Source organism: Mytilus edulis, chromosome 1 (assembly GCF_963676685.1).
Source record: "Mytilus edulis chromosome 1, xbMytEdul2.2, whole genome shotgun sequence".
Taxonomy (NCBI): Eukaryota; Metazoa; Mollusca; class Bivalvia; order Mytilida; family Mytilidae; genus Mytilus; species Mytilus edulis.
Genome location: NC_092344.1, coordinates 41342452 through 41365987, shown reverse-complemented (window position 1 = coordinate 41365987; position 23536 = coordinate 41342452). Strand labels below are relative to the sequence as shown.

General features: G+C 31.8%; 1 protein-coding gene across 1 annotated transcript in view; it reads left to right on the top strand.

The window, feature by feature from the left end:
• Positions 1–23536, top strand: part of LOC139482706 (E3 ubiquitin-protein ligase RNF213-like) — a 419318-nt gene that overhangs the window by 377979 nt on the left and 17803 nt on the right. Inside the window, exons 68-71 of the mRNA XM_071266774.1 lie at positions 7232–7388; positions 9928–10117; positions 20096–20196; positions 22788–22845. Of these exons, the coding sequence (XP_071122875.1) occupies positions 7232–7388; positions 9928–10117; positions 20096–20196; positions 22788–22845 (506 nt within the window). The remainder of the gene's footprint in view (positions 1–7231; positions 7389–9927; positions 10118–20095; positions 20197–22787; positions 22846–23536) is intronic.

The following is a 23536-nucleotide window of genomic DNA, read 5'->3' as shown; positions in this document are numbered from 1 at the left end:
TCTTTGTATCTATTGTTTTTTCTTCAAAAGCAAAAAATGCATTTTACCCTGATGTTCCATTTTAGCCATATTGGCTAAGTTTCTTGAAAAATAAAGGCAACAGTAGTATACCGATGTTCAAACTCATTGAAAAACAAGGAAATAAAATACAAAATTTATACAAGATACTCCCAAGTTGGGCTGAAATTGATTTAGCATATTCAGATTAGGAAAAAAAATTTTAAAGTAAGCAAACTAGATGAACAAATTGTGAAAAATTTTGTTTAAAGGGCAATATACTTCATATGGATTCAATTGACAATTTTGGTCATATAAACTTATTTGTAGATATTACTTTGACACGTATTTGTCACAACTTTTTGGAATTTTGGATCCTCAATGCGCTTCAACTTTGTACTTGTTTGGCTTTATGAATATGTTGATATGAGCGTCACTGATGAGTCTTATGTAGACGAAATGCGCGTCTGGCGTACTAAATTATAATCCTGGTAACTTTGATAACTATTTACTTTGCTGAATAATAAAGGCAACAGTAGTATACCGCTGTTCAAAATTCATAAATTGATAGAGAAAAAACAAATCTGGGTTACAAACTAAAACTGAGGGAAACATATCAAATATAAGAGAACTACGATATAACAGAGACACAATACCGAAATGTAACACACTCAGAAACGAACTATAATGTAACAATGGCCATTATCCTGACTTGGAACAGGGCATTTTATGAAAAAAATGGTGGGTTGAACCTGGTTTTGTGGCATGCCAAATCTCCCGCTTTAATGACAGAGAATGATTTTTTTGCTGTTTACAGTTTATCTTTGTCATTAATAATATTCAAGATAATAACCAAAAACTGCTAAATTTACGTACAATTCACAATTTAGTGACAGCAACCAAACAATGGGTTGTTAGATTCATCTAAAAATTTGCTCTTAAGGCTTTGGTGTTTGAGATATAAGCCATACACAGCATTTTACCCCTTGTTCTATTTTTACCCATGGCGCAGCCATGTTTTTTTAAAAAATAGAAAATAAAACACACACTTTATTCTAGATATCCTAAGGATCATTCAGTTTAAGTTTTATTATAATTGGTTTTGTAGTTTCAGGAGATGTTTCAAATATTTAACACCGTACAGACGACGACGGACGCCAAGTGATGGAAAAATTCACAGTTCCTTTGAAACAGTGAGCTAAACAAAACTACGTCCGTTCTATCAGAAATAAACTGAAAATAAAAAAACAAACTTGTACCATTGAGAGCTCTAACGAGGCAACTTTCCATAAATTTAAATATTTTTAAGGATCATAACTCTTTTAAAAAAGTCTACTGTCCATCATTATAGAACTTATCCGAGATATTGTTGATGTTAAACTAGTTTATAAGTTTTATTAAAAATCTGGCAAGAATTGTACCTGTGGGAGTGCTAACGGGGCTATTTTCCATAAATTTACTATTTTCAAGGGTTATGACTGTTTTTATAAAAGTCGATTGGCCACCAATATATAACTTGTTTGAGATATTGCTTATACCTATAGTATTAGTTTCGTAAAAATCTGACAGGATTTGTACATCTGCGAGCGCTGCAAGGACCGGACAGACAAACATACGGACAGCCAGATGGACACAAGGACGGATGGCAATTAAAATGTTAAGCAGACCGTGTTTAAATTAAAAAAATAAAGTTCTAATTTAGATTTTTTTGTTTATAAAAATACTATTTTTGATACAACAAAAATAAAAATAATAAAATATTTGTTGGGTGTCTTAAATCAGTGGTTTTGATAAGAAAATAACATTCTGTAAAGATTAGACCAATGGGACAGTTTAATTTGGTACAGTGAATCCAATTTCATTATCTATGGAAAATGCATTGCCTTGTATCATTTCTTTTGTTGACTAGTATACTTACTATTGCGCAGAGTCAGATTATGTACCCATAATGGCTGTTACAATTTACCTCCCATGTAAATCGGCATGTATCGAAACCTTTATGCAAACACTTATTTGTCACTATGTCGATTTAACTGTGTTGAAATAGAAATTGAGGAAGACCTACAGAACCTTTCTTTCTATTATAATATATAATAATTTAACTTATGCAAAAGATTTGAAATAAATGCCGAATATGTCCATTGGATATCATAAAAGTTATAAACGGACATAACTGAAGAACGGTAAAAGTGACACTTACCAATTGTGTACTAACTTTTATGGTAATAAGTATTGTATAAAAGTTTCTTAACATTTGGTTGAGGCAAACTAAAGAAATAAATACAATACAAGAAATTCAGCAAATTTTTCCCTCTATAAAGAGGCATGGCATAGAACAGTAAAAGTGACACCACCAAAATTCAACCTTGATCTGTATTTGGTGGTTTGAAGCATTGTGTATACTTTTAATAGCATTTGGTAAAGACAAACTAAAGTTCGAGAACAGAAACGGGAAATTCAACAATATTTCCATTTGTAAAGGGGCAAAACTCTTGGACTGTTTAAGTGACACCACCAAAATTCAAACTTAGTCTGTGTTTTATGGTAATAAGCAATGTGATTAAGTTTCATAACATTTGGTTGAGGCACGGTGACCTATAGTTGTTAATGTCTGTGTCATTTTGGTCTCCTGTGGGCAGTTGTCTCATTGGCAATCATACCACATCTTCTTTTTTATAAAGATAGAGAACAGAAACCAACTTTGGGACATACTGAGGGACGGACAAGAATAAACCTTAATACCCCCTCCGCCACGGCGGGGGTATACAAATGTGTAAATATAACAATTGATTAAATTAGGCAAAATTCAATGAATTGTCATTGCACATGGTTGTCATGAAGGTTTTAGAATTAAAACAGTATATAATAGTAAGGAAGATAAAAGATGCGATTATTCTGCAGTATACCAATAATAATTCAGTTAGGTTTTTAAAAAAAAATAATAGACAAGCTGTCCTTTTCCACCATATACAATAGAAACATTGACAAATTCTTGCACAACTTAATGTAAATTGTTGGTATATATTTCCTCAGATAGAACATATAGAATGTGTATGCCCCCACCGTAACAAAGGGGGCATTACGTTGTACCTTTGTCCGTAAGTACGTCCGTTCCAGAGTTATACCCTTATACAAATGGAAAAAAATCCTGATTTTTTGTTTCCGTTCTCTCACTTAAGTTTGCCACAACCAAATGTTTTGAAACTTATACACAATGCTTATATTCATAAAATACAGAAGAGTTAGAATGTTATTGGTGATACCTGTACTGTCAATAAGTTATGCCCCTTTAAAAATGGAAAAGGTGCTGTATTTTCCGTTTCCATTCTCTCTTTTTTATCTGTCAATCTTACCCTGACCTCATTTTCTTAGAACACTGATAATTTTAAGTTATAATATGATACTTGTATTATAATCTTTACATAACACTTACAGAAGTAATTCAATGGTAAGTAAAACCAACCAGACATTTCAGGATGAGCCTTCTTGTTTAGCAGATCTTAGCCAAGGGTTAAGTTTTTAAAGAATCAATCTGTTTCAAAAACCAACAATGAGTTGCATTATATTGTTACTGTAACTTCTTTATAACCATTTTGAAAGAGAAAGTATCCTGAGTTATTTTTTTTAAAATGTTCATTAAGATTTGTTTTATAGATAATCATGTTATGTTCATTGTTGAAGGCTATACGGTGACCTGTGGTTGCTTATTTCTATGTCTTTGCTCTCTGGAGGAGAGTTAATTGTCTCATTAACAATTAAAACACATCCTCTTATTTTTATACATAGACTTACCAGTAATTAAGTTTTGGATTCAACATTATTCTTGTTCACTGACAGCATCAGTCTAAAGCACGACAACGGGTTTTGCGTGTTACCATTTTTTAAAAACTTATGACAAATCTTACATATAAGATTGAAGGGAGGGGTACATATGCTGCCCTCAACTTTAGAAGTTGTGTTAAGCTTAAATTCTTAAAATACTTAGTTCACAAGTAAACACAATGAGATACCACATTTTTTTCAACAAATTTTATAATTTTGAAGAAAAAAAAAATCGAAAAAAAGGGGGGTGCACCATACCCAGAGTGATGATTTTTCATTTTGTACAAGTATATCTTCGTTTTTCAAATATTCTCGTTTAAAATTACCAAATTTGTGTCAGAAATGCACGTATAAATGGAAAGTTTAAGCTTTGGTTTTAGTTTTAGTTTAAAATGTTTCAGCATTCATCTGTTTGATTATCTAAATTTGGTGAAAATTGACAATTTTTAACTAAAATTATTTTTTTAAAGAAAAAAAACACACGACTTTCTTTTTATTTTATTAATATATAGAATGTGGTCTTTCAAAATGTGTCAATGACATGTCATAATATTGTTGGTCTTGGGAGATAAACAGATTTAAAATTTAGGTGTTTTTGAAATTTTTCATTTTCGAATTTTAACACATTTTTAAATGGTTGCTATGGAAACAAACTATTTAATAAATTCAAAATTTTAACGCTTTTGTATAGTTTGGGGTTTTGTTTGTCAATAATGTAAATATTCATATTGTTTGAATTGATTGACTTTATTTCTATGGGACTTTCAATTCCCTTATTTTATATTTTCAAAAGGGTCTTTTTTCACATATTCAGGCAAAATATTGATTTGATGGTTACCATGGCAACGGGCATAATACAGGAAAAATAAAGACACAATTTTACTCATCTACCAAAGTTCTTATGATAGAGGGCAAAAACAATTACTTCTGTGACATGTCATGAATCAACTTCTGCATGATTTTTACAAATACCGGTACTTAAATAGTAAACATTTCAAAGAAAATAGTAGACAGATTACTTGGGAAGAAATACCCTATATAATAATTGGGAACTATATTCCTAGACCCCGAACAAAGGGAATTAATTGTGATCTGAGGCCTGCATTGATATATGTTAAATTGTAATGTAATAGTGAAACGAAAGCGAGAACCATTATTTCTTTTCAGGCACAGAGCATTACAGCTATAAGACATTAGTGTAGATATGAAATATATGTTAATACCTTTTTTTTAAATTAATAGTTTTTACAAAAGATGAAAACACCGGATATTATCAGGTATCATAAGGATTCGATACTCTGTATTATAAATTTATGTTTTAAAGAAGTGTGGTCATATTGAAAATACATGTAACACTGTTTTTATCATATTTTTATATTTAAAGTTAATCGACAAACAAAAATATTTTTTTTTTTCATTTAGAGTTACAATCTCTATAATGTAATTCTTACATATAAATATTCAAGTTCTGACATAATACATGAAGACAAATTTCAAGTTAAACAGAAAACGATTTCATTTATTCGCCAATCATAGAATTTGATAATTTAATATATCGTATTCATATCATAATAAGTGTTAGGTGTAATTTGGTAGATAGAAAATGACAGAATGTTAATGATAACTAACTATCAATTCAAATTTGCAATCATCAACCAAACATTTTGTTCTCCTATATACCTATATGTGGGATTTTCATTTTCATCTCACTTATTTTCGTATTTAATGCAGTAAAAAGTTTCGGCTTCAAAAGTCAACAGAGGTATGGACTTAATACAGCAAATTCTCTTTATTAGTAAACCATGAATGATTTACCGGCCGCCTTACCAATAAACTCATCATAGATACCAGGACTAAATTTTATATATACGCCAGACGCGCGTTTCGTCTACAAAAGACTCATCAGTGACGCTCGAATCCAAAAAAATTAAAAGGTCAAATAAAGTACGAAGTGATACACAGATACAAACAAATTCATTTCTTGATTTGATGCAAAATAGACAAAAAATCTGATTCATAAAACGGTATGTAAGTGTGATATTTGAGTTAAATGTGGTATAGCGAAAATCGAATTTCCTAAAACGAAACGCATAAATGTGCAAAAGAAAAAGAATAGAGAGACATGACCGCTCCAAGCACAGTTATGAGTTTATTTGGCCCCGCTTGTTAATTCAGCCAGCTCTTTAAAAGACTGGCCAGTTTCCAACTTAACTACAGTCTGCAGATTTCTCTAACAGAACTGCAATTGTGCCCTTGCAATCTGTATTTCCCTTCTAAGAGTGTCGAAGCAACATAGACTTAGCTTCTTTCTTTTTTTATCTATGTCAGAATTATAATTTATAAAGGCATGATCCTTTATTGCCTACATCATCCTCATTGTTTAGCGATTTGTATGCCCATTTATGGGCATAATGTTTTCTGGATATCCGTTCGTCCGTCTGTCCCGCTTCAGGTTAAAGTTTTTGGTCGAGGGAGTTTTTGGGGAAGTTTAAATCCAATCAACTTGAAACTTAGTATACATGTTCCTGTGATATGATCTTTCTAATTTCAATGCCAAATTAGAGATTTTCCCCCATTTTCACGGTCCACTGAACATAGAAAATGATAGTGCGGCTGGGGCAGCCGTGTACTTGTGGCACATTCTTGTTAGGTGTGTAGATTGTTAGTACTACAATTTATGTTTTGCACCAGAACAATTTGGTAAATTTTCCCAAGATATTGTCAATTTACAACTTAGAGACTTCAACTGTTGGGCAAATCAGGCATTTAAAAAACAATAAAATGCATTTGTCAACCTCATACTAAGGGGGAAAATAACAAATGTGGATGTTTTGTTAAGGTTAGCTTCCACTACATTCCTTGAAATTAAACTATTCATTTATTACAACTACAGTACTCGCTGGTTAGTCTTCGTGATGACAATCACTGTCCCTAAACCGACTACATTAATTGATACATAGTTTAAGGAAGAAGCCTATTTATTTTAAGGATAGTGCTACTAATGATAAGAAAAATTGGAAAAAAATCTATAAATTAAAGTGAGTTTCCTTGTTTGTCTAGAATAAAACTGATACAGAAGGAAGATATGCGAAAAAGGAGACGCCATTTTGATTTTTTCGGGTTGAAGGTCACTGTTACCGTTATTATAGACGGAGTGTTCATTTTAATGTTTGCTTTTGGATGGTATTCCACTAAGAATTGTAACATACTCATACAGGCGAAATATAAACGATGGTAGCACATGAACATTTTTCATCTCCAAACATATTTTTTACCCATAAATTATTTTTTTTTCTCTCAAAACATATGAAGCTGTGGGCATCAGTTGGTAATACCAACTTTTAATTATTTAAAATCTGTTTTAATAAAACTGATCTACAATTTTGTTAGATGTCAACTTTATTTATAACAGAGATGAGACAGCAACAGGACACATACTTGGCCGGGTGTGTGATAGAAGTCAGAAACAGGTTGTTGACCATGACAGAAGTTTAGACAAAGAAACAGTCATTCTTATCAGACTGTTGACTCACATGTCAATGTTTGTTGGATGCAATTTCAATTCTGGGGTAAATATAGTTTTCCAGATTTGTCTTATTTTTCTTAAACCAATTTCTAGCATATCTATTAATCTGTAGTTTGTCATATATTTATAAGCCCACCTGGCCCTTATGGGTCAAGTAAGATTTTCTCATCACTCGGCGTCCTTCGTCGTCCGATAACTTTTACCAAATTTTCTCCTCTGAAACAACAAGTCCAATTAAAACCAAACTTGGCCTGAATCATATTTGTGGCATTTAGTTTTAAAAATGTATCAAATGACCCCACCCATCCGTGAAAATGGCCGCCATGACAGAAAATATATCATAGAATTGAAATGCAGTCAGGGATGGGGTCGATGACTTTTAAATGTATTCGATTGAATAATAACTACTTTGTTAATTTAATTTAATCGATTACATTACAATTACAACTTAATTCAAATGTAATTGATTACATTAGATTACTTTTCTTTAACGGTATCCTGATTACTTTAGATTACTTATGATTACATTGTATATTGTAATATTCAAGAATTTCTTATAAACTTTGTATACTTACGAAAGAGTTAATTTTGGTGATAATCTTTTTTTTTAATTTCTTTAATTTATTCATCTTATTGAGATTTCAGATAACTGAGAGCAGTGTTACATTTGTACATGTGTAAACTTTGATAGCATAGACAAATGTCCTTTTCTGTGAAATGTAAAATTAAATATTTAAATTGTTTTTCTAAAAAATTTAAACAACTGCCCAATTAACAAAAAACCTGATCAAATAAATGAAAAATCAGTTAAGTATAGTTTTAGTATCTGTGAGGATATAATTGACACATCCATATAAAAATGCATGTTTTTACAGGTGTTAATTACTTCTTCCATTCTTTTGACAAACTATAGGTGACCTTGGGTATTAAAATTTATAAGTGTCTTAATTGCAATATCAATAAATTTATTAGTAGTTTATTTTCATTATGTATATAAATGTTTGCAAAATTTCAATACTTTGTCAGACAGCACATATTAAAATATTTATGTAAAAATAAAATCTATTCAAAATGTAAAAATATAAAATTTTGGTTTAAATCCCATTATCAATTAAGCGGGCTCATTTATTTCAACCATTAAAGTAAAATTAGAACCAGTTTATTGTGCTATTGAATTTCCATGAAGTTATACCAAAATTTTTAGAACTGTTCCGTCAAGGAACACAAAATGCCTACACACAGAGCATATTCTTGTACATGCTGTATAACAAGAACTCAATCTCACAATGAAACCTTTCGAAAGGTAATTTCCTTTCGTAAACTGTTTACAAAATAAATCCCACAATGTGACGTATTCACTCTTCATCATTGTTCTACAGTCATGTTATATAGATGATATGATAAATCACATTAAACATTGATTCCTCACAGTGAATACTAGTTTGATAATTTTTCATTCATGCTACACATCTTCTTTATGTTTACATTGTCTATCAAAAACTATTTTTATAATAAGTAAGTTATCATATGAATGTTATCTTCAAGTAATCTAAAAGTAATCATAATCACACCTGTTTTTCACACTGTAATTGATTACATTACGATAACTTGTAATAAAAAAATGGATGATTACTGATTACATGAGTTTACATTGTAAAAGGTAATCGATTACAGATGATCACGATTACTGATAACGATTACCCCATGTCTGAATGCAGTACATATATATTTGTCATCAGGTCAAGATATATCTGCCCTTAAATTTTGAGACGCATCAGACGTTCCGTATTTGGGTTACTGCCCCTGAATTGGTATTTTTAAGGTAATTTTCAGTTTTATGTTATTATCTTGAATGTTATAATAGATAGAGATAAACTATAATAAATTAGCAAAGTTACAAATAGGTCAATGACCAAAATTGTCAATTGACCCAAAAAAGAGTTCCTTAAAGTAAATTTTTCACAATATTTCGTAAATATTTGTTAGCTTTTACTAAAATATTCTCCTCTTTTTTGCATGGTTGTTGGAAATTGTTGAAAGTAAGATAGTGTTTCGATTTCGATGTTTTTATTTGTCATTCCATAGTTAAGCAATTTCAACCTTTACATTAACAAAAGACAAGATTAAGCATGACTGTTGATAGATTTAGTAAGCTTAGATGAAATAAATACAAATTTAACACTGTTGTTTGTGTTGGTGAACATGGTTAATGTAAGCTTGTTTTTTGATTTTGAAAACATTCTGGTTTGTTATCCAGACAAAATATCCTCATCCAAGTTTTCCCAGAGAGCAATTTTACTAACTTCTGATTACATGCCCTCTAAATCTTGTTCTAAGTTCTTGGTTGCAGCGACTTAATAGGTAATGCACTACAAAGTCTTGCCTTTTCAGTGGTTGCATTGATTTTCTGAATGCGTACAATTATAATCTGCAATTCAACAGAAGGAAAATTTGCATATCTGATATAATTACTCTTTACTGAAAATGAAATGTTAGAGTTATAGAACCTATGTTGTTTTTGTTTTGTTTTGTTTTGATTTGATTTTTTGCATGATACTGACAAATTTGAAAATTTATTATAGGCAGTATTAGAGTCCATTGAAGTCAATCCTAAAGTAGAGTTACCTGAGTTGCCTGATTTTCTTCTTGACCACATTGATTTTGACATTGAGTGTCTTCGTAGAATACTTGGGAAAAGCAGAGATGATGTCTTTTTGTTGGTTCATTGTTTATTAGCAACAATAATGGAAAAGCATACTATGAGTGTGATTGGTAATAATTTATTATGTAGCTATTTAATGTGTTAAATTGGGTTTTATTTACAATTTATTTGTATAGTAAAGTTGACACTTCTTCCCAAGATAAAAATACTCTTGATTACTCTCTACTGTTTAGGGGTGAGGTAGCTTCTGTTCAACTGTAGATTTCAGTGAATTTTATGTTCCAAAATGTTTTTAGTTTTGAGATAAAAGAGATTACAATAAAATCTTTGCAAACTCAAAAGCTTGTAATAAAACAAAGTCTGAAAAGGAATCTACTTGCACATATATCTGACTGCATACCTTTAAACTTAGTCAAAAGACTTACACTTCACTAAATTTATTCCAAGTGCCTTCGATTCGGGCTACTGAGAAAGAGGTGTGAACTAGAATTTTTTTTAGTTTCTGTTTTGTTCCATAGTATTGACTTCTCGCAGGCGACAATATTTTTGTTAAATAATGTTAATGCAAAATTATTGCAATGAATTTAAACCAAGCAGAGTGGAATGAACTTTGTTCATGACGGCGAGATTGTATTAAATAATCCTGTTATAGAATTAATGGAAGTTTTGTTTTCAAAAAAAAAGAAAAATATTCTGTTTTTATATTACTATTAGTGAAATAAAGAAATTGACAATATGTTTGCGTCTATTGAGAAGTACAACTAAATTCGATCGTTGATTTTTTCTTTAAATTTTGGCGGAGAGTTCTTAACATTACTTGATTGATTGCAAAAGAAATAACTGGGGGTCCATGAGCTTATTTTTTTTTAATACAATAAATAAACCTTGATTATTAATGGCAAACTAGGACGTTTGCCAATAACAGGCTGAACACCTATATTGAAATATGTTTTATTTGAAAAATAAAGGAAACAGTAGTATACCGCTGTTCAAACTCATAAATCCATTGACAAAAAACAAAATCGGGGTAACAAACTAAAACTGAGGGAAGCGCATTAAATATAAGAGGAGAACAACGACACAACACTACAATATAACACACACAGAAACGGACCAAGCATCAGACAAAATCCAACGAGAATAACAAATATGACATCAAAACCCAATACATGAATTTGGGATAGACAAGTGCCGTGACAATTCTTATCGCAATGTCAATTTACACTCAAAAATAAGAGAAAACAAACGACGCAACGTTAAATTGTAACACAAACAGAAACGAACTATAATATAATAATGGCCATATTCCTGACTTGGTACAGGACATTTTTAAAGGAAAAAATGGTGGGTTGAACCTGGTTTTGTGGCATGCCAAACCTCCCCTTTCATAGCCATGTGAAATATAACATTAAAATGACAACTCAACACCACAGGACTACAATATAAATAAATTGGAGAACACAATTGACAAAGAAACACACGAACAACAGCCAACAAAAGGCAACAAGTTCAAAATTTTAATTCGCCAGAAGTGCAGGAATAAGGTATCTGACAGACCAGAAAAGTGTTCAAACGTTGCAACATTATCCCTTTTAATACGCAACAACGTCGCGAAATTTTTCCCGCTGGTCACTACTACGCTGTCAGGTTCAATGGTATAGTCCCGGGGTTTTTTTCGTCCCGAAAGCTGGTGAAAATAGCATTAAATTTTGCAAAACCATAAAAAATTGTTTCTAAACTTGGATTTAAAAATTATTCTAGTAAATTACTCTTAGAAAAGAAATGTTCGGAAAAAACGAAGATCAAACTAATTTTTAGAAAATTTAGAAAAAAGCCACTCGGATTTCTCTTGAAAAAAGCCAGACTCGGATTTCTCTTGAACTGAATTTTAATGTGCGTATTGTTATGCGTTTACTTTACTACATTGGTTAGAGGTATAGGGGGAGGGTTGAGATCTCACAAACATGTTTAACCCCGCCGCATTTTTGCGCCTGTCCCAAGTCAGGAGCCTCTGGCCTTTGTTAGTCTTGTATTATTTTAATTTTAGTTTCTTGTGTACAATTTGGAAATTAGTATGGCGTTCATTATCACTGGACTAGTATATATTTGTTTAGGGGCCAGCTGAAGGACGCCTCCGGGTGCGGGAATTTCTCGCTACATTGAAGACCTGTTGGTGACCCTCTGCTGTTGTTTTTTATTTGGTCGGGTTGTTGTCTCTTTGACACATTCCCCATTTCCATTCTCAATTTCACCATATGAAAGGGTAACAAGAAAACAAGAAAACTAACGACCTGCTGTATAGGTATTATATAAACACAAAACAATACCCACATTAAATATGGTCAGCTAAAAACTAATCTGAGCATATTTAAAAAGTGAATATTTAGAGCTGTTTCGAGCATATTCGTATCGTAATTATCTAAATATGGTCAATTAACGTGAGGTATAACATTTCATTGAAAGTACAGCATTCGATATAAGATCATGACATTGAATGATTCTGTATCAATAAATAAGTTACCTAAGCTTGTAGCTTATTATGGTACAAATAATTATTGACACACTTTTCTTTATTATACATACAATCAAGGAGTGAGGTGAGTGCCACCACATTTTTTGTCCGGCCAAACAAATGTTTTGTTTCTTATCTTAGAAACTACTTTACAGAAAGACTTCGTATTTGGTCAGTAACTTAACATCAATGAGTTGCAACGTTTGAACACTTTTCTGGTCTGTCAGATACCTTATTCCTGCATGTGTCCTGATACTTCCAATATGTTCAAAGGGGATATGCTTAGCACATCAACGGGTGCGTTTTTGTTCTGATCTATAGTACAGGGCTAATAACTGTGTCTTTTCATTTGACAGTATACATTCCACTGGGTTACATTCTACAAATGTAGTTAAACTTTCCAATGTACTTATTCAAAGTCCGGAACAGTATAAGGCGTTCTCTTTATTTATTATGATATTTTGTCATTTTGTTGATAGTCTCTTAACATTTACCCGTACAATTTTCCATACGATTTATAGAGTTGGTCAAATGGTATAGTTACTATAATTTGATCAATACAGTTCATTGATGTCTACATCATTTATTTGTGTTGTAAGGTTTCTGTTTCATCAGCGTATTATCATTTAACTATCTTTTATTCATTTTCTATATATGAAAATGCATACATAATCCTGAATGGGGATTTTGGTTTTTTTCACATTTTAAGTTAGTACTGTTGAATTCATTACTTATCTATTGATATAACATTCTCGTGATATGGCCGACTTTCTTAGAAGAATTTATGACATCTAAAACGACGTCGCGAAATCTAAATCGTTCTTATAAGAAACAACGCCAAATTACAAAGTTCTGTTTTTGACGTCGCGAAAAGAACACGAACAGTTTTGAAAAGGTTGTTGTCTGTCCCTCCTACTGTATGCTATTCCCTTTACATTGAGTGTGAATCGTTTTAATTTTGCATCCAGATGTCTTTGCATGCCTTGATTTTAATTGAAATAAGTATGTCATAGCACAATCAAAATAGCAAATATACATATGTATATGTACAACTACCGTTTATATCATCTTGTTAAGTTGAAAGCTTTTTGTACATTGATTCGAACAAATGTGAACTGTCTACCATCAAGATATCTAAAAAAAATCGTTATATCTTATTTAATAAAAGGAATTTGAAAAACGTCAATGACGCATGCTGCATAATTTAATACCGAACTCCAGGGAAAATTTAAAAAGATAATACCAGAAGAGTTACTATAAGAAAACGTTATCAACTAACGAAACAAATGCAAACAACTGCAATATTTTAAAATTAGTACTGGAATTCCCCGAAGGAAATGGTGGGTAAAAACCTGATTGTATAGCTAGCTTAATCTCTTACTTGTATGACGGTTGTGTATAGTTCCATTATATTTACAAAGTGTATGAGTAACCGAACATACACTTTTTATGTGTGACAACAATTGAGATCCAGTAGTCAAAACTGAGTAAACCTACACCATAATCATTAAACACAACCGACTAAAAAACTTAAACCGACGTACAAATTAATCTAACAAACACGCTAATAAAAAAACAAAGAAAGTAATTTGACAATGACGTCATCAATTTTTTTTTTGTTATGGTACATACTGTATAAAATATACATTTTCCAATAAAGTAAAAATTAAGTAAATATAAGATACTAGTAACATCAAACAGTTAACAAATTTAGGAAAATACATTTGTACTGCATTTAAAATAAAAGACAATATCATAACATAAAGATTCCCTGTCTGTTTACTTGTGTACTTTAATTTCTGTATTGACACCAATGAACTGTTAAGAATGTTGAAAAAAGTAACAAGGTAATCAAAACAATATTTCCAAAAAAGCATTTGTTTCCAAATAGCACATCAGCACCCACCTGCAAAAGGAATCCTGGTGGAACATGTGGAAGATCAATAAACAGTAAACCTTTACTTAAAGGTATTTTTACTAAATGACTGAAATGACTAGATGTTGGAACTGGATAGAAGCATACTGTACTGTTAAATAAAAAGAAACGCATAGCTCAGATGAATTTTCAAATGCAAAATATATATTTTACAAGCTGAAATAAAGCGATCAATTTCATTTTCGAATTTCGAAAGTCTCAAAATTAATATGCGAGAACTGACAATATCAACCAGAGCACAGTTTCACGACTTTAGAACAGTTAATAGCAGACTTGTTATTCTAAGCACCGCCCGGAGAGTGGACGAACTTGCCTGCCAACTCCCGGAAAAGATCGCTTCATCCGGGTACTTCATCTACAGATTCGAACCGTTGCCGTAACAGGCACTTCAGTTAGAATACAAGGCTTGGGCAGAATCAGCTTACAAGCATTCCATAATCGACTGTGTCAACATGGCATTCGATCAAGGTGGAGGTATTTTGAACCCGTGCTCAGGCCGAAAAAGAGTCCGATGATGCAAACGATTTAGGGGCTGGGCAATCTGCGGCTGGCACAGAATCTGATTCCAACAAGAGAAGTGATTACATGAGGACAATGCTAGGCCTCACACAATCCGTTGAATAAAGGACTTCCTTGACTAGAATGATAGCACTGTCTTTGCTTGATTTCCAAATCCTTAGACTTGAATCCTATTGATCAAACTGAAAGGGCAATTCAGTGATTTTCAATATCTATCTATATATATATATATATATATATATGTAGCGAAAACCTACCGATATCCCCGAAATCCTCCTAAATGACGATGAGACCATGAATATATACAGATCCTATCAAATGGATTTCATAAACATTCATGACCACTTTGTCTGAATGACACTTTTATCCCTCCATACATATCTTTGAATTCACACACAAAATTTATAAGACGGAAGAAAAGAAGCTAGCATTTCAGCTTCACTTTCCGATATAGATGATGTCTTCTCGATTATCTGCTTTTAGACGCGACATGCTTCAGATATTGATGCTAAAAAAATCCACATATACTTTGTAGAAATAGACTCCATTTTATCTAAGACTCTTTCATCTTTTTTTTTAAACAACATAATTAAATATTCATTTCAAATATTGGCTAGTGACAAAATCCTTCAGGAGTCCAATCTCCTCTTGAGGTTTACTGTTACAATCCACTAATCACTCAAGGTAGTGATTAGTTGTAAAATACATATTACATTTGTACATCAAATATATATTAAATAATATCACTTAATATGACTATTCATATGTTTTCTAATAGTTGCTAAAACATTACTTTTAATTTTCAAACATACTCTTCTATTAAACTCATTGAGAAAAATTGAGAAAACATTGACACCTTTTGTCTTTTGATCAGATACAATGTATGTAATAGGCTTTGTAAATTGAAATACCAAAAATCGTTAAAAAATAGTTAAAGTCAAAATATTCTTCGTCAAAAGTTTTATATCCAAATACCAAGTGTCTTAGTTGTATCCTAAAAGTTATTTTACTAGCTGTTCTTTAAAACTTCATCTATTCTATTCCAAATATGTTTAAAATACGGACAGTATAAAGAAGTGATTATAATCCTCTTTATGTCTACAAAAATTACAAGAACTATTGTTTACAATTTTCCACCTGCATAAAAGTTTCTTTCTAGGTAGAATATGTTGTAGTAATTTCCATCTAAAAACTCAAAGTTTTTTTTTCTTTTAAATAGTTGAATAAAAATTAATATAAATTGTTTTGATATAACACATAATCTATATCAAATATACGCAGTCATTTTTGGGGTCCAACAGCTGGTTCATTTTTTTTTATTTATCAGAGACTTAAATAAAAGTTGTTTTGATAGGGAGTCTAATTTTATAGGTAAACCTTCCAATATCATTTTGGTTTCTTTTTATATTAACAATACTTTTTTCCGAATTTTCCGATTTTAAAATTGCTGCCTAGTCTTTTGGTATTGATTTCTTTACTAAATTAATTTCAGCTATCCAGTTTGATTTATTTTTTAGTTTATTTAAAATGATGTCTTGAGAAATACAGCCTTTTCATCTATGATATCATTTAAATAAATAATATCGCTTTTAATCCATTTTTTTTTAAAATAATTATATAGCTTTATTTTCAAATTTAATAAATTAATTGTTTCATACTATTTGTTTTTTTATATCTGTAAATGTTTCTGGGTTTTTTTTTGTTAGACTTCCACCAGTTAATTTCCAACATTTAATGATATCTTTATAAAAAAAAACTTGGATGTGTTCAATGCTTTCGGCTGGCTTATCACCACTGTTTGTTTGAAATACTAACCAGTTTGACCAAAAATTATAAAAATAGTGCTGATGTCTATAGATTTCACAACTGCAACAGGTGTATTACGATATTTCTCCACTCGAGACAGTTAAATTTCAATATTAAAAGCGTGAGGCTTGTCGAGCTTTTAAAATAACTAAAATTTAACTGTTGAGAGTGGAGAAATATCGTAATACTCGAGTTACAGTGGTGTAATATATTTCTCTAATGATATTTATTCTTCCTTTTCAAAGATTTGAGGAAAGATGTGTACTTTTGATGTGACGTCATCAGCCATGGCCGCATTTTTTCATGACGTCACAATAAGCTAGTTCAGAGAAAACAAGAAAATTTAACGTCACAATTTAATTTCAACCAATCATTTGCCGAGAACAGATTTTTAACTTGTGAGGAGAAATATTTTTCTCACACCGGTCAGGAAATGTGAAAATAGAAAAAAATTAGAGAAATAATTTTCCAACCTCCTTCACAGGACTCTTTCATCTTGCAATAACATCAAAACACTTGATTTTTGTCGACTTTAGTCGAAAAAGCGAGACTAAGCGATCCTACATTCCGTCGTCGGCGGCGCCCACAAATATTCACTCTGTGGTTAAAGTTTTTTAAATTTTAATAACTTTCTTAAACAATACTGAATTTCTACTAAACTTGGACAGAAGCTTGTTTATGACCATAAGAAAGTATCCAGAAGTAAATTTTGTAAAAATAAAATTCCATTTTTTCCGTATTTTACTTATAAATGGACTTAGTTTTTCTGTGAGGAAACATTACATTCACTCTGTGGTTAAAGTTTTTAAAATTTTAATAACTTCATAAACTATCCTTGATTTGTACCAAACTTGGACAGAAGCTTGTTTATGATCATAATGTAGTATCAAGAAGAAAATTTTGTAAAAATAAATTTCCACTTTTCCGTATTTTACTTATAAATGGACTTAGTTTTTCTGTGAGGAAACATTACATTCACTCTGTGGTTAAAGTTTTTAAAATTTTAATAACTTTCATAAATTATCCTTGATTTGTACCAAACTTGGACAGAAGCTTGTTTATGATCATAAGATAGTATCAAGAAGAAAATTTTGTAAAAATAAATTTCCACTTTTCCGTATTTTACTTATAAATGGACTTAGTTTTTTTGCCAGAAACAAAACATTCACTCTGTGGTTTAAGTTTTTAAAATTTTTATAATGTTCTTAAACTATCCTGGATTTCTACTAAACTTAGACAAAAGCTTGTTTCTGATCATAAGATATTATTCAGAAGTAAATTTTGTAAAAAAAAAATTCACTTTTTCCGTATTTTACTTATAAAATGGACTTAGTTTTTCTTCCAGTTAACATTACATACAGTCTGCAGTTAAAGTTTATAAAACATTTATTAGATTCATAAACTATCCTGGAATTTTTTACCAAACTTGGAAGCTTCTTTCAATCAAAAGACAGTATCGAGAGGGAAATTTTTATTGATGTTTTTCCTCATTTTTGTTGAATCTGCGATTAAAAGTAAAAGTAGGCGAGACACTGGGTTCCGTGGAACCCTTACGAATTTTTCTATAATTTCAAACTTAAAGACAAAATGAAAAACAGCTGGTCCGTCTCTGTTTTATAAAAAAAAATGATTAACGTAGCGTGTCTTAGTCAGGAATAAATCGTACTTTATAAAACCAATCTCTCTGACTCAACCAAAATATTCTATGAAACTGACACAATCAATATGCTTAATTTTCCGAAATTTTGTCGTTTGAAGTTCATGCTTTTCAATAAACACTCTCGGTATTCCTATGGAAACCAACTGTACTCTTCTTCTTTCCAACTTGTTTCTGTATTCATATGGGGATGATTTCACACAGCAGATTCATAAGAAGAATTAAAAGAAGCTAGCATTTCAACTTCACTTTCCGATATAGATGATGTCTACTCACTACATAATTCAAAAGTGTAGTGACCATATTAAACGCATCTATCCTATTAAAGTTGAAATAAAGGTAGCTTCAGATACAGCTGTCTGACTTACATCTAGAAATTGACAAAGAGGGTAATTTGAAAACAAAATTTTACGACAAAAGAGATGATTTCAGCTTCATAATTATACACTTTCCATTTCTATATAGCAACATGTCAGCATCACCTGCATATTGAGGATCTAGGTTTAACGAAATTCTATGGCTTTATGTTTTCTGGCCTGATTTTCTTGTAAGAGTGTTGATGCTCACAAAGGGAGGATTTGGCAAAGTTATTAGGTTATTTTTTGTCATATATATCTTTAATTGTTTCGGTTCTTATAAATTCTTGACTTTTAAATATTAGGCTTTGGGCGTTCCTGGTGACGCTTAATCAAGAAAAACGCTTCGAACACTTGAAATTTATATAACGTGTTGTTTTCTTTTTTTAAACGAAGAACTCTAATTTGTAAAATTGTAATCATCTCTTCGAAATGTTTGCGGACGACTTCACGAATTGGATCGATCGTTACGAAATAGCTGTTTCACAGATGAAGACGGGTGACGTATGTGGAGCGGAATTTCTTGACCTGCCAGCGCACCTGACATTATCCTCGGTTTTGGTCCTAAAGTCCAAATGTTTGTCCCCTTCCAATATACCCTCATTTCCAGTGGCAGTTGAAATTCTCACGACCTTAATGCCAAACGGCCATTTTTACAAAACCAACCTAATGTATGTATTAGTGATTTGATCTCGTCATCATAATGCATGACACATCTGTCGCTGGACGTTAATAAACCAACAATCCATCAATCATGCATTTATTTAAGATATTTAAATATGATTTACAGAACAAAATTATTTTAGTCATTGTCTTAGGACAGATAAGAGAGGGGCGAAAGATACCAGAGGGACAGTCAAACTCATATATCGAAAATAAACTGACAAAGCCATGGCTAAAAATGAAAAAGATAAACAGACAAATAATAGTAAACATGACACAAGATAGAAAACTAAAGACTAACCAACACGAACCCCACCGAAAACCGTGGGTGATCGCTTGTGCCCCGGAAAGGTCAGCAGATCCTGCTCCACATGTGGCACCCGTCGAGTTGCTCATGTTATTACAAACCCGGTAAATAGTTTAATTCGGTAGGTCACATTCGTGAAAAGGGAAGGGGATGATAGATATGACGAAATGAACATATCCGATATTATCTGTGAAACGGTTATTCCTTAGCGGTCAAACAACTCGTGATGGCGTCCGTAAAATTTACGAAGGGATCATTTCAACTTCACCATTTGTAAAATACGCCAAACGCACGGGACATTGAATAATTCTTTTATCATAATTTTATTTTAGGAGAAGCAATACCTACCAATCAGCGTGAATTAACAAACAATGATGCGAGAATCAAATGGGAACAAGGATTTGCCCAGCGATATGTTACTCCTGTTTTCAAGGTAATGATTTTTCAAATAAATTACTTGTTTTAACCATGTACTAACTTTTCAGCTGAATTTTAAAAATATTTTTCATATTTACTTAAGAATAATTCATGACCTTTATTTTTTATTTCTTAATTATTTCAAAAAAATCAAACACGGCATACGTGTGGAACATTCTGCAATAAACTTTCATGCATGTTCTGGCAATTCATCACTTAACAAACATAATGTAATATGACAATTTCAGATGAATAGTTCAGAAGTGGCAAGGGTCATATTGTTCCGTTTTTGTAACATTTTGAGGTTTTCCGGGTCTGGAAGGCAGTAAAGAATTAGATCTTCTAAAACATTGTTAGAATGATTCACTATGCACTTTATAGATATTCTAACGCCTATTATTTATAAGAAATCCGATGGACAAGGTGCAATTTACACTTGTCGTACAATTGTCACTACACATAGGCAGACATCGTATTTACAGTGGGTATATGCTACTAGAAATAGAACAGCATCCTGTTATAATACTGAAAAGATGATAAGATCATAATTTCTGTACACTTAGAAATACTTGGTGTATTGTGCCTAGCTAGATGTCCTTTTTAATTTCCTACTAAAAAGTAACACCACCCGAAACGAAAGCTGATTTATATCAGCTATTGTTAGCGGAGGGGATAGAATTCTGTGCAATGCTAGGTGATGTGTCGTAGAAGTATGAAATGAAAAGTACAGGTTGCAGCCCTAACTAGAAATTTGTTTTACAGGCACACGTATAAAAATTTCGGTTTTTGGATCAATTTGTATGCGTGTCGATGTAACAAATTCCGTTTTAGAGGGGTCTAAATCCAGCACAAACAACTTTTCCAAACGACCAAAAGAGTGAAAAAGTATATTATAACAAAACGCTTTTGACTAACAGGTCGAGCAACTGATGTTCTTAAACCCTGCTGATTGCCATTGACGATTGTCAAATTAATTGATCACAAGATGTAACAAAATAGATATCTATATTAATACAAAGTAGAAAACAATAAACCTGCAGCAAAGATGGTAAACCACAACATAAGGTATATATAAACGCCTAAACAACACCAATAACAAACAAGAAAGGGAAACATCAAATGTAATGATCTATAATTATATTCTTTAGCAGTATGATAATTATGTTAAATAAATCAGAGCAATCTATCCTGATTAAACTATTAACTATATGAATCTTGAAATTTTCAAATTTATCCAATAAAGCAGTTAAAACCAGATATAGAGACGCTTGTAAAATTCTAAAACTTCAAAAATGACTTAGGTTATATAGCTTCTTACAACAGAGACTGCACATATATGCTTCAGATGAAAATATGCGCAATATGAACTGGTACAATGTTAACATTTCAAAGATGACGACAGTTAATATGTTTCAACAACGATCGCGTGGAAACACATTCCCCATAAACAGCACTGACCCATCTAAACTGGTATAATACGTCACATTTGACAATTGTAGAGTAATTACAACAGAGGCTGCGTATTTAAACATCCCAAACGGAACCCTTCAATTTATAATATATAGTTCAAACATTTAAGAGTTGTGAAACGGAACGAAATAGCAACTGAGACTGTGTAGTAATATGAAATATAAGTTGACCGTTACTTGCAGACATAGATATCGAAATGATCTTTTTCGTAGCGGTCCATGACAGTTTTAATCTTAACAGATTAATAGATTGAGAGTATAAATAATGCCGTTTATTTTCATAAGATACATTCATAAAAAAAAGAGTGTTTCATCTGATTCCCATATACTGATATTACAGCAAATGTAAACATGCGGACAAAAACACACATTTTCGTCTGTAATGTTTGGCTGGATTGCAACAGTTAGCTAATGAAGACTAATACTTAAGTAATATGTGAACTGATAAGTTTCGAATGATTTGATTTTTATGGGTTCGAAGAAGAACGTGCCTGTTCGAATTCGAGAACTGTAATTCAGTACTTGCAGTTTGTTGTTGAAAATCAGATTTGTTTTGTGTTTATTGTTAAAGAGGGCGAACGATACCAGAGGGACATTCAAACTTATAGATCGAAAATAAACTGACAACGCCATGGCTAAAAAATTCAAATATAAACAGAATATAATAATTGTACAATAGTTATCAAAGGTACCAGGATTATAATTTAGTTCGCCAGACGCGCGTTTTGTCTACATAAGACTCGTCGGTGACGCTCAGATCAAAATAGTTAGAAAGCCAAACAGGTACAAAGTTGAAGAGCATTGATGACCCTAAATTCCAAAAGGTTGTACCAAAAAACAGCTAAGTTTGTCTATGCAGGGGATCAGTTAATTCTTAGTATTTCGAATAATTCATAATTTTGCAAACAGTAAATTTATAAATGACGATACAATTGATATTTATGTCAACATTGAAGTGCTGACTACTGGTGATACTCTCGGGGACGAATTGTCCATCAGCAGTAGCATCAACCAGTAATGTAAATAAGACAAAAGACACAACATAGAAAACTAAGGACTAAACAACATGAAGTTGTCCTTTTCCCAGTATTGCAATATAAACATAATATCCTGCGTTTATACAATGTTTTTTTTTCAGGCATTGAATGATACATTAAAGACATGTAATGATAAAATCCTGAAAGATAAAAGACTTGGTTTGTATTTATGTTGTTAATGTAGTTTTATAGTTTGTTTTCAATGAAAGGAAATACCCAGATTTGTTATATTCTAGACTATTGTTAAGTAACACCGTAAATGGGGAACAACTTTTATAAACAGTGTTCATGTAATATATATATTAGAACGTCATAGAGGTTATTATATCGTAATGTATCCAAGCGATGTAATTCTTGTTTCAATGTTGTAATTTATTCCAATGAAGAAGGCCGTAATGGCTGAAACGTATGGGAATTTGTGTTATAGTTTTTATTATACAATCATTCAGAGACTTTATATATATGTATATATATATATATATATATAAGTACGTCTGAGTCAGTGACAACCCTACAACAGATGTATCCATCGGATCGCAATCAATGATGGTGATACATGGCTGTGTACATAATGTATATACAACTCGTCTAAACATCAACCCAACAATGTTAGATCTGTAAATTTGCTTTCGCAAATTTTTGGTTCTTCCCTCGCCGGGATTCGAACCCATGCTACTGTGATATCGTGACACCAAATCGCCTGCACTGCAGCCGTCCCGCTATACCACACGACCACCTGGGCTCTTAAAAATAGAGCTTTCGCTGGCCGTGTGTTACCTTTCCACGTAACATAACATCTTCATGCCTTATATATCATGTACTGCAGTACGCCGCTAGATTAAAACTGACG